At 39.3% G+C, this 15973-nt stretch overlaps 2 protein-coding genes across 10 annotated transcripts in view; one reads left to right on the top strand and one right to left on the bottom strand.

The window, feature by feature from the left end:
* The window catches only part of FGF14 (fibroblast growth factor 14), a 596396-nt gene that overhangs the window by 23473 nt on the left and 556950 nt on the right, over positions 1 to 15973 (bottom strand). The window lies entirely within an intron of this gene.
* The window catches only part of ITGBL1 (integrin subunit beta like 1), a 338383-nt gene that overhangs the window by 232465 nt on the left and 89945 nt on the right, over positions 1 to 15973 (top strand). Inside the window, exons 12-13 of one of the 7 annotated variants that reach the window (XM_035003092.1) lie at positions 4043 to 4108; positions 12495 to 12762. The exons of 4 other annotated variants lie outside the window; for them this stretch is intronic. In XM_035003092.1, coding sequence (XP_034858983.1) covers positions 4043 to 4108; position 12495 — 67 coding nt within the window. In that variant the 3' untranslated portion in view covers positions 12496 to 12762. Of the gene's footprint in view, positions 1 to 4042; positions 4109 to 8968; positions 9203 to 12494; positions 12763 to 15973 lie in introns of those variants that run through there. 2 more of the 7 variants (XM_035003089.1, XM_035003091.1) reach the window with 2 other exon arrangements.

The raw sequence follows: 15973 nt of genomic DNA, 5'->3' as shown, positions 1-15973 counted from the left end.
ATATCAAGCATCCAGAATACATAAATATTTTTTGAATTCATAGTGTTGAAAGTGTTGAGTTAATTTTACACACTGCAAAGAGATGTTTACTAAGATGGCTTTTAAAATAACATTGAACTCTGGTGTCTAACTGAGAGATTTTTAGTGGAGTAATTATTACAACATTTATAAATATTTTACTTCTTAAATCTAAACCATGAAAGGGAACCCAAATCTGGTGTTCAATATGAATTTCTTAGGGCTTGATCTAAACTGCACTCTCTGATCATGGTCTGAACATCCTGATCATGCCTTTCCTTGTTTTTTGGTATCTAGAGAGTCTGTTTGTCTTATTTTTAAATCGCTAAATGGAACTTAACAAAAGCCTACAGCCTTTTTTATTTTGTTTCTAAAAAACAAAGACAGAGTTGTCTTTTTCGTATTTTCAGTTATTTTTTTTCCAGAGGGTGGGGAAGAGAGGGCTTTTGAGAAAAATAATTAAAACCGATAAAGAATTTTGAAATTCAGACATGCATTTATTAGTCAAGAATTTGCCCTAAAATACGAACTGAGATCACACAATAGCGCAGTTCTAAATGTCCCCAGCAAACTCCTGGGTTATTTAGCAACAGGCAGATGCTCAGGTCTGAGGAGACCTGAAGAGGTGCCTCGGGCCTCTCCCTCAACTTGAATAAACAGCAGCGGGATCTAATCTGGAGGTGGCTGCGGAGCACACCCTCAGTTTCTCTGCACCCTGACTTAGACAAAGGTCACCCTCTAGTGGGGTTGACACGTATTTCAATCTCAATCCCCACTCTAGGAGGAGAAATGTCACTTAGCATGCATTTGAGTCACAAAATGATGCCTTTTGAAAATCAAAGGCAAGTCCAGATTCAGGGATTTTTATCTGGGTGAAATGGATGAAGAGGTAGAAATTATTGCAGAGATTATTGCCCCAGGTAACTGGCCTCACCTGGGATTAAGAAATTTAAAGACCATGAAGCCTTGTCAATGCCCTGTTAAAGTCACCTCTAAGTAAGTCCTAAAATGGCCTTCAATAACGGTGGGAAAAGGGATAGGCTGGTCTTCATTTTAAAATGGGGAATAAAAAACCTCATTCCTCTTGAGAAGTACTACAACTTTACAGCATCTGGATCCCTTCTATAACCTTTATATGTGACTTCTTTTTTTTTTTTACTAAGTTCACTAAGCCGACACATAGTACATCATTAATTTTTGATGTAGTGTTGAATGATTCATTAGTTGTGTATAACACCCAGTGACCGCTTATATTATACACAACCTATGGATTCCCTAGAAATTAAGCCATTAGAAAGCTGGAGCAACTTTTAAAAATTAAATATAGACTCAGTGATATTTTTCCTATGTATCAAACACTTTTGGGGGGCAAAGTGGTTTTTTTGTATGTTAGCTTAGTTTTAGAATAGAAAATAATATACAGGATAACTATGAGGCATAAATTATTATTTTTTATAGTACAGATAAGGAAGCTTAGAGCCAAAGTCCTCAAACTTTGGCATGTATCAGAATCACCTAGAAAGCTAGCTGAAATGGAAGTCTGGGGAGAATTTGCATTTCCACAGGTTCTCAGGTGATGCTGCGGATGCTTGCCTGGGGACCACACTTTGGAAATCTAAACTCAGTGAAAGCTAAACAATCTCATAAACTCTTAAGAACCAAGTTAGCATGCATATGGGACCTTTGCAATAGAAATTCCTTCAGCACAGATATATGACGCATGCACAGTAGGAGCTTAATATATTTTATATTTTAAGTTTTCTGCCTTTGCCAAGCAGAAAGACATAACTATAAAGATACAGTAATTACAAAGACAGTAACTAGATAATGACAGGGACTCTGCACCTGGGAATCTAGAGCTAACACTTTCCCCCATTTCTGGATTGAGTTGTGGAACTTTCTAGTTCTCTATGTGATTGACAAGTCAGTGGAGTTAGGGAAAGGATATAGCACCTTACCAACATGCAGATGGGCCCTGAGTAAATCAATGGTTCTCAAAATTCAATATCTAGGCCCCACAGATTTTAATTCAATAGTTCTGGGTTGGGATAAGGTATCTGCTTTAATAAGTACCCAGATGATTCTTATGTAAGCAGTATTTTCCAACATGCTTGGAGAAACTCTGGCTTACAGGTTTAACAGGTGTCTGGTTGCATCTGATATGAGAAAAACAACAACAGTGACGATAATCACCAAAGCCCCGTTTCTGTCGGGGCTGCACTTCTGAGCCAGTCTTGGTTGGGGCTGCCCGGGCATGTCCTACCCACTCCCTGTGACTACTTCCTGTGTCAAGTGCAAAACAGAGGTCCGTGCAGAAGTCTACAGAGCTGTACTGTGTACCTGTTGTTGTAACTACTCCAGACTTGGGGAGAATCTCAAGATAGGCAAAGGGCAGAGACTCATCCGCTCTCCTCCCCCACCTCCCTGTCCCCTTCTCCCAGCCCTCGCCACTAAGTCATTGCATATACGTTACGGGGGCCAGGTTGATGCTGTCATACAGAAGCCTGAACATCGAGGGAATGAAGCACATGCCCAGTGGGAGCCTGGGCGGAGCAGAGATTGCAGTGGTTCAATCGGAGTGATTGGGGTGGCTAAGGACCATAATGACATCAGCGGACAGTAAGTGGTCCGCGGAAATGGCATCAATGGTACATCACAGGCAGACTGCCTCTGGCTAGACTGTGCTTCTCTTTGGCTCCCTTCAGAGCTTGGTTATCTGAGCGCCCGGTACCCTGCCAAAACATTTCTACAGTTCTTAACCTCTGATCCCTTGGTTGGTGAAGCAGGTTTGCATCATTTTATGAACGATTTGTCTCACGTATTTTAATTTTACATAGAACATTTCTACTGGTGTTTCTTTTGCTTGGCTGTAAAACTGAGAAGAAGGACTTGATGATCTCTAAGATGCATCCCAGTCCTCAAGATTCCATCCTATTTGGTCTTAGAAAAATGCCCTTGGGTGGGAGCTATAACCACGGAGGAAATAGGATCAGTTTTATTATCTGGCTCTTTTCTGCAGAAGTAGAAATGGAACTTAGATACATGAAAGGATCAGCCTGGAAGTTTCAGAGGCTGCTTCCACCTCTTCTTTTAAGCTAAACTTAGTGGCTGCTAAATAACCTAATAAACTCCTAAGAGGAGAAAGGACTTCCCAAGTGACAGGGAAATCTTACGTCTCTTCATCTAATACCAACCCCTGAGCCTCCCCAAAATAGGGGTGGCGCAAATGGCCCTTTTTGCAGACTGTGGCATTAGCAACTCAGGGGAAAATCTACATCTTTAGTCAAGGTAGGGTAACAAAATGTCCTTGGATCAAACTATTTTTTTTTTTAAGATTTTATTTATTTATTTGAGACAGAGAGAATGAGAGAGACAGAGAGCACATGAGAGGGGGGAGGGTCAGAGGGAGAAGCAGACTCCCCGCCGAGCAGGGAGCCCGACGCGGGACTAGATCCCGGGACTCCAGGATCATGACCTGAGCCGAAGGCAGTCGCTTAACCGACTGAGCCACCCAGGCGCCCGGATCAAACTATTTTTGACAGAGATAAATCTGAGTGACATATGAGCCAGTACCTACAATGAAAGGCAAGACTATGCCAATTAAATTCTTTGGAACCATTTCTGTCCCTGGAGGCTGGGAAGTAAAATATATCTCTCTGGGGCTTCCTCTGTGTTCGCTGCTTGTTTCTCTTCTACCTTTTCTTTAAAAAGGCCTTTGTCTATGACCTCGGGCTGTCAGGTGACTTAATATTCTCTCTATCAACACCTATTGTCAAATGTTGCCTATTCACATGTTAATTTTCATAAAGACTCACGGGGAGAGGTAAAGTGGTAAGAAAATCTATGAGAAGTAAGCATAAAGTGCCTTTTTTTAAATGGCTTTCCAATGTCTCGGGTGCTCAAAGCCCTGTTCCTGCTGCTACCTTGATTAAAAGCCATCAGTGGCTCCCTGCATCTTCAAGTACAAACTCGAAATTTCTTTTGACATATGATACACAGAAATTGCCTTAACCAACCATCTCATCCATCCATGTATTCATTCAAACACTAACAGGTGGTTATGGAGCAACCATTGTGTGCCAACTGCCTGGTAAGATTATTTTTCTTTGATTCCTTCTACCTCACCCCCCAGCACGTGACACTTTCTTATTACCATGTTTCCCTCTACCCACAAGTTCTTATCTTCAACAACTGCAACACTTCAAGCCTCTCCTCATGCCACCTACTCCACAAATCCCTCTACAATGTCCCAACTGTATTGAAAAATTCTCTGAGTTTTCCCGATAATGGTCCTATAATCGTATTATACTAATACTGGCCATGTTCTGAGTCATGCCATATTTACTACTACATATGTTTTATATCTAAATCTGGATTACACACTCTTGGTTTACAAAAAGAATATCTAGTACTTGCAAATGGTAGCTTGCAAAATCAATCTCATTGCTGGTTGTCTTGAAGAATCCATTGAGGCTACAATTAATTATATAAATTGTAGACCTATAACCAATGTGCACAATACAGCCTTATCTTCTGATTTTTCACCTTCTATTAAAATAGAGGTGGTGTTGGAATTATAGTCCCAATTCCAAAAAAAAATGTATTATTTTAAAAAGTTATGACTACTATCTAGGAAATGACAGATCACACTCACTGTTCAAAAGAAACATTAAAAAAATCAGGGTCAGAGAAAACTAGGTCCTATTACTTCATTTTTTGTTAAAACAATTGCTTGAACAAACTTTACGACTTTCCTTCAAAATTCTAATAACGTTAAATGGCAAGTGACAATATTATGTTAAATTTCATTTAGTATTTTAGTGATATGATTCCTAGTTTCCTACTATTAAATTTTGAAGGTCACTTGGGAAAAAACTAAAATCCAACAAATACTAGTGTTTAATTGTTAACAGCTTTCAGTTTTCCCGGAAAAACAACTTATACACCGTCACTGGTCTTTGTGGATCTGTGGGAATTGATGGTAGCACTGGAAAATCAAGATCGTTCTACATTTCAAAATGAGAAAAAATGGCTCTTTTAACTATATGCCAGTTATGTCAATGTATACTCCGAGCAAAAAATCTAGAATTGATTATCAAAAGATATGGTTTGCGAGTTAACGAAAGTAGTCAATATCCATAAAACCTAGAAATGTACACTAGAAGAAATTATTCGAGACTCTCATAATTTCTTTCAAGAGGGTTGCCAGATTGTGGGTAGGAATCTCAAGGCAGGTATAGCATGAGACCTCCGACTAGGGAATGTACCTGTTGGAAGTGAACAATGGCTTGTATGATCACATCTAAAGATCTTGAATCTCTATCAACGTTAGCAGAATTGATAGTGGCCTGACATAAAGTTCCATATTTTTTATCCAATCTTCTTTAACACTTTTCCTAGAGAATATGAGATATTGAACAAGTTGAAAATACCATGAGGCTAAGAGTTTCAGTAAATACATCAAATGATAGAATCTCGATCTAAAACAATTCTAAGAAGTTGGAGTGATAGGTTTTAGATATAATAAAATGATATTCACAGAGAAATAAAAGTGAAGTCCTGGCCTTGGGTCCAAATTCACTCTTCACAAGTACCTCCTGGGACACTCATGGAGAAGAAGGTCTGAAACACATCAGAGGGGTGTAGCTGCCAGTAGGCTCAATGACTCAACAGAGGGATATGACTGCCCAGCCTAGAAAATTCAACCTTCAGCTCTACTTGTAACAAGTACTTTTTTTAAAAAAGATTTTATTTATTTATTTGACAGAGAGAGAAAGAGAAAGCACAAAAGCAGGGAGAGCAGTAGAGGGAGAGGGAGAAGCAGTCTCCCTACTGAACAGGGAGCCCAAGGCCGGGCTCGATCCCAGGACCCTGGGATCACGACCTGACCCAAAGGCTTAACCATCTGAGCCACCCAGGCGCCCCTGTAACAAGTACTGTTAAGACGGCACTTCTCTGAGCATTCACTAACTAGATGACCTACTTGGGAAGTAGATTGGCAACTGTAATGTTGGCGGAATCTGCTGGCTCAGAAATCTCTTCTGAATAACACCCAAAATTGTTCCTAATTCAACTCATGACTTCGTAAGGATATGACAGAGTCCAATGACAAGAATAAAACATACATTTGTCCTAATGGATCATTTGAATCTACATGTATCTTATCTGTCTTAAGGCATATGTGAAAAGAATAACTCCATTCAGTTCTTCACAAATCAGTCCAGCCCACACCTATCCTTATGCCTTCAGTTCTTAGTTCCTCACTCTGAGATGTTAGATGATGTGAAAATAACATGGGTATGAAAGAGAAGATAACATTCTCATTTTATATAGTTCCATATGGCTCCAACAGCAAGGGCCAATAAATAAAACTAATCATGTAACAAATTTTGGCGTCATATAAGAAAGAATTTTCTATCAGCTGTCTGAGATGGAGTGTGTAGTTAGAAGTTCATCATCAGAAGGGAGAAAACCAGGGCGCCTGGGTGGCTCAGTTGGTTAAGCGACTGCCTTCGGCTCAGGTCATGATCCTGGAGTCCCGGGATCGAGTCCCACATCGGGCTCCCTGCTCGGCGGGGAGTCTGCTTCTCCCTCTGACCCTCCCCCACTCATGTACTCTCTCTCTCTCTCTCATTCTCGCTCTCTCAAATAAATAAATAAATCTTAAAAAAAAAAAAGGGAGAAAACCATGTGTCATTAATGTGTTAGAAAAGAGAGGTCAAGAATTTGATGAATGGTGTTGGAGGTGATATTATGGGATGAATGTTTGTGCCCCCTTCCAGTTAATAGGTTGAAGTCCTAATCCCTAATGTGATGTTATTTGGAAGTGAAGCCTTTGGAAGGTAATTAGGTGTAGGTGAGGACATCCCCTCATGATGGGATCAGTGTCCTTAAAAGAGGAGGAGACATGAGAAATCTCTCTCTCCATGCACTCGTACTGAGGGAAGGTCACGGCACCATACACTGAGACGGGAGCCATCTGCCAGTCAGGAAGAGAGGTCTCACCAGAAACCAACCATGCTGGCACCCTGATTTTGGACTTCTAGACTCAAGAACTCTCAGAAATAAAGGTCTGTTGTTCAAACCACATAGTCTATGGTATTCTGTTATAGCAGCCCGAGCTAAGACAGGTGGCTCTCTTCTGATGACTCTATCACTTTCATATTGACAGAAGCAAAAACATGCCTTTTTTTTTTTTTAACAAAATGCTTTAATTTATTGGTTTAATTTATTTCATCTTTAAATGTTAGTCTTTTGACAGTATTATAATAATCTATCTCCATGAAATACTATCTTATAAGCTTGATTTTACTTTGACTGCTAAAAAAGTTCATTAACTTCCATTTCACTAGGAATTAATATAAAGTTCTAGGTCTATCTATCTATCTATCTATCTATCTATCTATCTATCTAATCTATCATCTATCTATCTATCTATCTATCGATATGTAAAGTATCTAAAGCCCTGATAATCCTCTGATTTCACCTTGAACCAAGTCCTCCTTTCTTAGCCCACTCCAGCCATGTTGGCCTCCTGACCCCAAAGGCCTCCTTATACTTCTTCATCCATTCCAAAGACTTCCCTACCACAGGGCCTTTGTATTTGCTATCTCCTTTGGGTATGCATTACTCTGAATGCTCTTCCCCTCTTCCACAAGACCCACACTGCTTCTTCATGTTCTTCATGTCTCTGCTCAAATATCCCCTAAGTAGGCTTTCAGAATCACCCTTTATAAAATATACCCCTCCTCTTTCCCTTGACATGCCCTATCTTGTTTACATTGCTTTATTTTTCTTTTGCCAGTAGTCACTGTGTGTGTTTCTTTCGATTTGTTTACTATCTGTCTCCTCCACTAGAACTTAAACTTTAGGATAGCAGTGATTCTGATTTATTCACTGGTATCCTAAGCACCTAGAATGGTCTTTAGCTAGTATTTGAAGATCATTTGTTGAATAAATTTAAAGTATTAAAAAAATTCGAAGTCAGCATGTTTGGGACTTTGTGCAATTAATTATTGTCTTGAAAGATAAAAGATAGCATTACTTCACCCAAACCCCCATTAAGAATTTATGCCTTACAATTCTAATATAGTAATCTTAACTTTCAGACCAAAATATAAATTAGGTACATTCCTTCTCCAACACTATTTGTTAATAAAGATTATAAAGCTGGAGGCCTTAAATCAGGGACATTTGTTATACAAAACAACAAAATAAACATTGGGTTTTGTGTATTTAATTTACATTAAAATAATTTCTAACTAAAATAAATACATTTTGTGAGTCTCCAAATAAATCACAGAACATGTAAGGGAAAACATAAACCAAACTTCCCGCTCTAATTTATATAATGCTTAAAAATGAAAAGAAAAAACCCCACATAAGATAATGTCATATAGAGAGATTTTCTAGCTAGTTGAAAAAAGGGAAAGTCATACCACAATCTCTGTTGTACTTCCAAATATTTTTTTTTTAAGATTTTATTTATTTGCGAGAGAGAATGAGAGACAGCATGAGAGGGAGGAGGGTCAGAGGGAGAAGCAGACTCCCTGCTGAGCAGGGATCCTGATGCGGGACTCGATCCCGGGACTCCAGGATCATGACCTGAGCCGAAGGCAGTCGCTTAACCAACTGAGCCACCCAGGCGCCCGTACTTCCAAATATTTTAAAGACCCAAGTGACTAGTGCCTTTCACTTGGCCAGCCAGGGGAAAGACCAAAGCTTGGAAGCCACCTGAGCATAGGTTCCCTCTATCAAGAGTTGTTCAGTGTTCTGAGCCCTGCAGGAAAGCCAATGGCAGACACATGCTTACATAGATTTCTTGGTCAAGTTCACAGCAATGAAGAGCCTCTCTATTCTTCACTGGCAGCAAAGGGGTGGGCATTTCTCTGTAAATATTCAATTCACAACCCAATGGCTTGAAATCACAGTTAAAGTCTCCCATCTCCAGGGAAATACACCAACACAAGAGTCACTGAGAGAGCCTGCCAAGGAGTCAGCACTGGGGAGAAATCTGCTAACTCCTGTCCTTTTGATTCTGCTGATTGCAGTTGACACCGAACACAAAACAGTATGTGCTGTCGATCTGGGTAGGGAGCAATATGAGGTACCATATTGTACTGTAAATATAGTATTCTAGATCATTCCATAGCTACCAGAGTCGAATAAACTCAAGGAAGCCAAAGCCCAAATGGTAGGGTCATTTTGTCTGATTCCTAATAGCACTCTTAAACTTGAAAAAGCTTGTAGAGATGCGTGCTTATTTTGAGAGGGCCAAGTTACAGAGTGCTGCATTAAATCTCACCCAGTAATGCAATGTTTTGGAATAGCATGCCTTTTATAGGAAATCGGTGATATCTGCCTTCAACTGGGTAAATCTTCAGGGAATGAATCTTCAAATCCCATTGTGGAAAATCTCGACTTTTTGAGTGAGTTTGAGATTCCAAACAATACATTCACTAATTTATTATAACAAAATAGTTTTTGTTAGGGGCATTATACTCAAGTAAAGTAGAAGGCAGGTATCATTGCCTTTTTCACTCCACATGTTTTAAGCTACCCATTCAAAGACTAACAAAAGATACAACCTTAGGTCACACATATAAATACATTGCCAACTGAGCCCTGTTGCTCATCCGTGTGGTTATGGGTAACATGGCTGAAGACATTTTAAAAATGGCAAAATCGAAACAGCTTGACCCAGAAGACACTGTTGTAAATGCTCTCCTAGTTTGATGGAGATAACCATAGTGCAGTCAACATAATTTTAACGCTTTTTTACACTTCAATACCTATACACTTTCTATATGCTTCAATACCTGCTGGCACTCAGCAATGTGCCCGTTTTCATTGAACTGCGCGGTATTAGCAATTGTCACATTTCATTTTCCCAAATCTGTATCATGTCAAATCCTACTCTTGCCTTGTCATATTTTTTCTCTTTCCCCGAGGAATATTTTCATGCTAGTCAACGAGTTGTACTTGGGCAGGCTGCTGACACAGCCATGGGGAACATCTCTTAGTGCTACGCCAAACAGGCACCCCGACTCCAGCCTCTAGCCTTTTGTCCCTTCATGAAAAGGTCAGGGGTTGTCTCTCAGACTACCAGCTGCCATTTCTCCTTCTCATCACAAGGAGAGTCAAATACAGGGCAACTGGGTATGTTGGAAGTCTGTAAAATGCACGGAAATGAGAGCACTTGGCTTTGGAAGTTTGGTGGGGCTGGAATATGAAAGAGCAATCAGCGGGGACATGGAAGGTGCAGCACAGGGACCTGTGATTACAGTAATAGCACATTGTTTTACCTGCAACAAAATCAAAGACATATAACATTTCCCAGCCAGTCATCCCCAGCTGTGGCAAGGCCAGCAGAAAGTCAGGAAGAGCTTTTGGTATCACTGATTGGAGTAAAAGGGTTGGTCGACTCAGCCAGACCCAACGTGCCAATATTAATATGTAATCTGCCCAGCCTCTTGGATTTAATAGTATTTTTGAAAAAGATTTATTCATTTATTTGAGAGAGAGAGCCTGAGCACAAGCAGGGAGAGGGAGAGAGAGAATCTCAAGCAGATTCTCCACTGAGCACAGAGCCCATCTCAGGGCTTGATCTCATTATTCTGGGATCATGACCTGAGATCATGACCTGAGCCAAAACCAAGAGTCAAATGTTCAACTGACTGAGCCACCCAGGTGCCCTGGGATTTAATAGTTTTTTAAGGGCCTACTTCTTTTCCTAAAACGGTATAATACTTCAGTTATGAGCTTTAAACTGGAATGGTGCAGGAGTCTGTGTATAGACACTTCAGATGTGGAATTTGATCCGACCTCTTTGCATCCCCATTTCCTCTCCAGTTTTAATTTACAGTAACATACTTATCCTCCCAAAGCAGGGGCAGACCAGGGTGGGAGGTCTAGTAAGAGGTCTGTCTCATCAGAAATCATGTTTCATTACTGACATCGTTTAGAATGGTAATAAAAAGCAGAGTACATTTTAGTTGGTTTTATTGTGGTTATTTCTTACATCTCTACAGACAAGGCACTATCCTGTTGCCTGAGCCCAGGGACCACTTCCACTGACCTGCCTTATTCCCCAGTGGGTCTCAAAGCTACTCCACACTTCAGGGCTCTCATTTGCATGTGACAATTTCAGTACCTGCCCCTATTACCTCCCAGAGTTGTGAAGATGAATCTGATAATGGTGAGAAAGTGTTTGTTAATTGTCAAGCAAATTGCAGCAGTTAAGTTCTTGATTATCTTGGGGTGTGGAGAGAGTGAATGTGAAGGAAAACCAGAACTCGCTCCCGCATGTCCTAACCCTATCTTTGCTCCTGGTTTAGAATAGTCCTCTAAACCATAAGTGAGTAACAATGATGGGCGATTGACCAGCTCAAGAGCCAGCTTCTTCATTCTCTGTGCTTATTCTAAAGCAGAGTATCTCAACCACTGACATTTTGGACCAGATAATTCTTTGCTGTGGGGGCTGTCCTCTGCACTGAAGGTTGTTTAGCAGCATCCCTGGTCTCTACCCATGAGATGTCGTCAGCATCCTTGTCCTGAGCTGTATCAATCAAAGGTGTTCCCAAATATTTCCTAAAGTCCCCTGGGCGATTAATGACCACTCTAAAGCAATGTCACTATTTAGGAACTAGATGGGCAAAAGGTGAAGTAAAGGAATCCAGAAGGGTTTTTTGAAGTATTTAGTTCCCAAGAATCTCAAATTTACTTTTCTAGGGAAATAATTCTACATTTTTAAACTGCTTAGATGGAGTTTAATTTGACCTTGAGTGAGAATTAGTATTTTAATATGCCAAGGTGATAGCAGTACCACTGGGTTCAATATAATCACTCCTGGATGGTAATTTCCCCCATCCAGATTCTCCATGTATCTGCCATAAAGTGATGCTTCATGTACACAATATATAATTGGCATTTTGTGAGCCAACAGCTCTCATTGTTCCATTTTGGTTGGGTTCATACATTCTACAATATATATGAAAGCAGTAGGGCGGAATGGCTTAGATCAGTAGGACTAAACAGTAGACTGGATGATATGACTCTGCTTTTGGCTTATGTATTCCTTCCATTAATTCTATTCTTTTCCCTCCCTGCTTCATAGTTCAGTCATAGGGAATATGAGTTAATGAGTTAATGAAATTTGAGTTGACTACCAAAAAACTCACACAAAAGAAAAAACAGAGAAATAACTTAAAAATCCCCTGTATCTGCCAATTATGTGCAAAACCTTACTTGGCCAAAAGCTATAAATCCATGAAGCCTCTAAATGGCATGATCCATCAACTGAAAATGTTGGTCACTGGGACCATTGCCTTAGATTATGATAATAGTAATAAAAGGAAACTTTGCTGTCAACTCCCAAAATGTTCTAGAAGACGAGGGCAACTTCCATTACTTGCTATATGTTCCCACTCTTCCCCTGATAGAATCTCTATTTACCAAATCAATGTTTTACCCTACAGATTCCTAAATTATGGAACTGAAGATCACATAGCTGGATCAGCATATAAAACAAAGCCTACTGAACACATATAGAAGCTTTTATTTCTTGAACAAATCTATGGAGATTATGTTTCCAAAAGTCATGAGGCTCGGTAATTTGAAAAACAGGTCTCAATAGCCATTGATCCAGATCTATATTTGTATAACCAGACGCTGTACTAAATGGCACACTGTATTTCAAATGTAAGATATTCAATATGGGTAATAAATATCAATATTAAAAAATGATCATTGCAAGAGGCCCACCAAGTCAAGGTACATGTTGTATGTTTCCTGATGATGTTCTTCGCGGGGCAGACCTATATCTTGTGCTATAGTCAGGTGAGTGACCACACATCCTTCCTCTTTCTCTTTCTGTCTCTCCCTCCCTTTCTTCCAGTGTTTACTGAAGGCTTGCATGAGTCAGAAATGGTGCTAGATGTTCACATCTAGACCTAAATAAGTCACTCTGCCCTCAAGGATTTCACAAACTGTGGGAGAAACAGATATATAACGGACTTTTGCAACATGTGCTTAGCAGCATTATGACAGAAGTAAGTAAAAGATGCAAAATATACACAGAGGATGTGGATAGGAGAAAGTTTTAGGAAGAGTGTTGACCAACATCAAAAGCTGCAGAGAAGGCAAGTGATGTGAAGACTATACTGGGCTCACAATGTAATTTGACTTGGAAGCAGGGTCTTTGCAGATATAGTTAAGTTAAATTCAGGTCACACTGGATTAGGGTGGGCCCTAAATACAAGGATTGCTATCCTTATAAGGAAAGGACACATGAAGACATGGACACACTCAGGGAGGCGGAGGCCATGTGAAAACAGAGACAGAGACTGGGGTGCTGAATCCACAAACCAGGGAATGCCAAGGATTGCCAGCAACCACCAGAAGCCAGGAGACAGGCATGAGGCCGATTCTTCCTAGAGCGTCCAAAAAGAACCAACCATGCAGACACCTGGATTTTAGATTTATGGCCTCCAGAACTGTGAAGAAATAAATTCCGGTTGCTTTAAGTCCCACCATGTGTGGTAATATTGTACAGCAGCCTAAAGAAACCAACACCAGGACTGAAATGAGCTTTCTCTCTGGTATCCTATTTAGGCATATCCTCATCAAAAAGGAGAATTTCCCATCTCAAACATGACAGTCCTTACTTTTTGGAGCTAGAAATGCCATTTATTACTCTCTAGGAATTTTTGTGTTTATCCTCTCATTTTAAATACGCAAGAGATAATGTGCAAGCTCTTCTCAAGTGCCCTAAATTGTGATAGGATTTACATCTCTGTCTCTTTGTTCCAAATCTTTTTCTAGCCACCTATGTGGTGCTGAGTTAATACAGACTATGATTAATATTTATAAGGAAGCTGCCTGTTCTACTGTTTAGAGCCATGGTTGGTCACCTTCACTGCATTTGAGAATCACTGGAGAGCTGTTTTAAATACTGAGACCAGAATGTTGGTTCCTGGAGATTCGGATTTAATTAGTCTGGTGTGATATTTGGTCATACTTAAAAAAAAAAAAAAAGTCTCCCCAGGGTTCCAGAAGTGCAGCCGCAGTTTGAGAACCACCAATACAGAGCAAGGCTTTACTAGAAGCCCATATGCTGAAACAAAGAATGTTAAATGATCCCCTGAAGGTGCGAAATTGAAAATACAAATAAAATCCAAGAATGAGCTCTAAGTTTACTGAGTCAGTTATAAACTCATGCAGTGTTTTACCCCAATATGATTTCAATAGAAACGGGGGAAGTAAAAGATCATGCAATGTGACCTGGATCAGAGAGTCAGCAATATCATTGATTTGGGGCCATAGCTGGGGGGAGAGGGAGTCATCCTTACAGAGTAGCGGAAATAAGGGGTGAGGATTTAAAGACAATAAGAAAATCACTATCATCATGCTACCCTTTGGGGACCCTTTCGGGACAAACCTCTCCAGAATAACCAACCAAGCAGAAGCAAAAAATAGTCACTTTTGTTCCCAAATGCGTTCTTCTAGAAATGATTATATTGCCTTTTTTACATTTTTAAGTGTGGATTTAAATTTAAGTATCTTGTTATACAAATGAGGTACTTTTAAGTACAAAATTGAGACCATGTCTTCACAGTCTAAAATATCTTTCTTATGTCCTCTTTGATGCCCACATTTATATTTTATTGCTTACGCAATTTTTTACGTGAAAAATTACGCAAAATTTTACGTCAGCAGGGAGGTCTCTAATTGCACATAAGATAAATATCTGTTATTTTTAGAACCGTGCATCCTTAAAAAACATTTTACTCCAAAAACAGTGAATCAAGCATTAAAAAAATGTGAATATCCACATAGAAAGAAAATGTTTTTAAGGGTACATTTATATTGATTTTTATTCTCGTGAATTTGGCTACATTTGTGATGGCAGAATCCTTTATGAATGACTGAATCTGACCAGAACTTTTGTCCAAACCACTCGCTATGGACTAATGTGTGTTGACATATTCAGAATAAATATCAGTAGTTTGTCATCTTTGCCATATATGTGTATATCCATCTTATCACAATGCATATTAGTAAAGCTTGAAGGTACTCAAGTATTTTAACTGGAATATTAAGTATTGTCTTACAAATGGGTTTTAGTAAAACAAACATTTGAGGGGCGCCCGAGTGGTACAGTCAAGCATCAGACTCTTGGCTTCGGTTCAGGTCGTGATCTCAGGGTTGTGGGATCGAGCCCCGTGTTGGGCTCTGTGCTCAGCACGGAGTCTGCTTGGGATTTTCTCTCCCTATGCCCTGCACGTGCTCTTCCTCTCTCTCTCTCTCAAATAAATAAATAAATAAATCTTTAAAAAAAAAATAAACATTTGAATAATACATGACAGGTTAATTTGTATTTGATAATTAAAAAATAAATATTACATTTTAAAAAGAATTAGCCTGAAGTATTGGTATTAGTCCTATTGGCTAACCTCAGAGTTAAGAATAGTTAAATTATCAATAAGACAAAACATACCCCTCTAATTATTTTCTTGTATGAAGTTTCTGTAACTACAAGAAAGCATGTAAATTATATATTGATATGTAATTACTATTAAATTGCATAGTCTAAAATACCATGTAAGAAACTTAAAAAAAAACTAAAATGACTTAATGTGATGGTTAGATATCAAACATGATGCTTTAAATTCTTTTTGTTGATTTGGAGAATGTGGACAGAATACACTGCATTTCTAAACAATCCAATTAATAGTATTCAAATATTGCAGTGTGCCGGCAACATTATCTAGAATCAAATAATAACATAGAACGATCAAGGAACTTACTGGGGAAATACACAACAAACAGTGAAAAATATAGAAACAGGCTTGAAACCAAATGAAAATAAAAACAATGCATCAAAGTATTTTTCAATGGCCAGTATACAGATTTCCCCGACGATTTGAAGGTGGAGTTGGTTTCATGAAAACTTTCG

The sequence above is a fragment of the Mirounga leonina genome, unplaced genomic scaffold, assembly GCF_011800145.1.
Source record: "Mirounga leonina isolate KUSES-001 unplaced genomic scaffold, KU_Mleo_1.0 Mir_127, whole genome shotgun sequence".
Taxonomy (NCBI): Eukaryota; Metazoa; Chordata; class Mammalia; order Carnivora; family Phocidae; genus Mirounga; species Mirounga leonina.
This window is presented reverse-complemented; position numbering and strand designations above follow the sequence as displayed.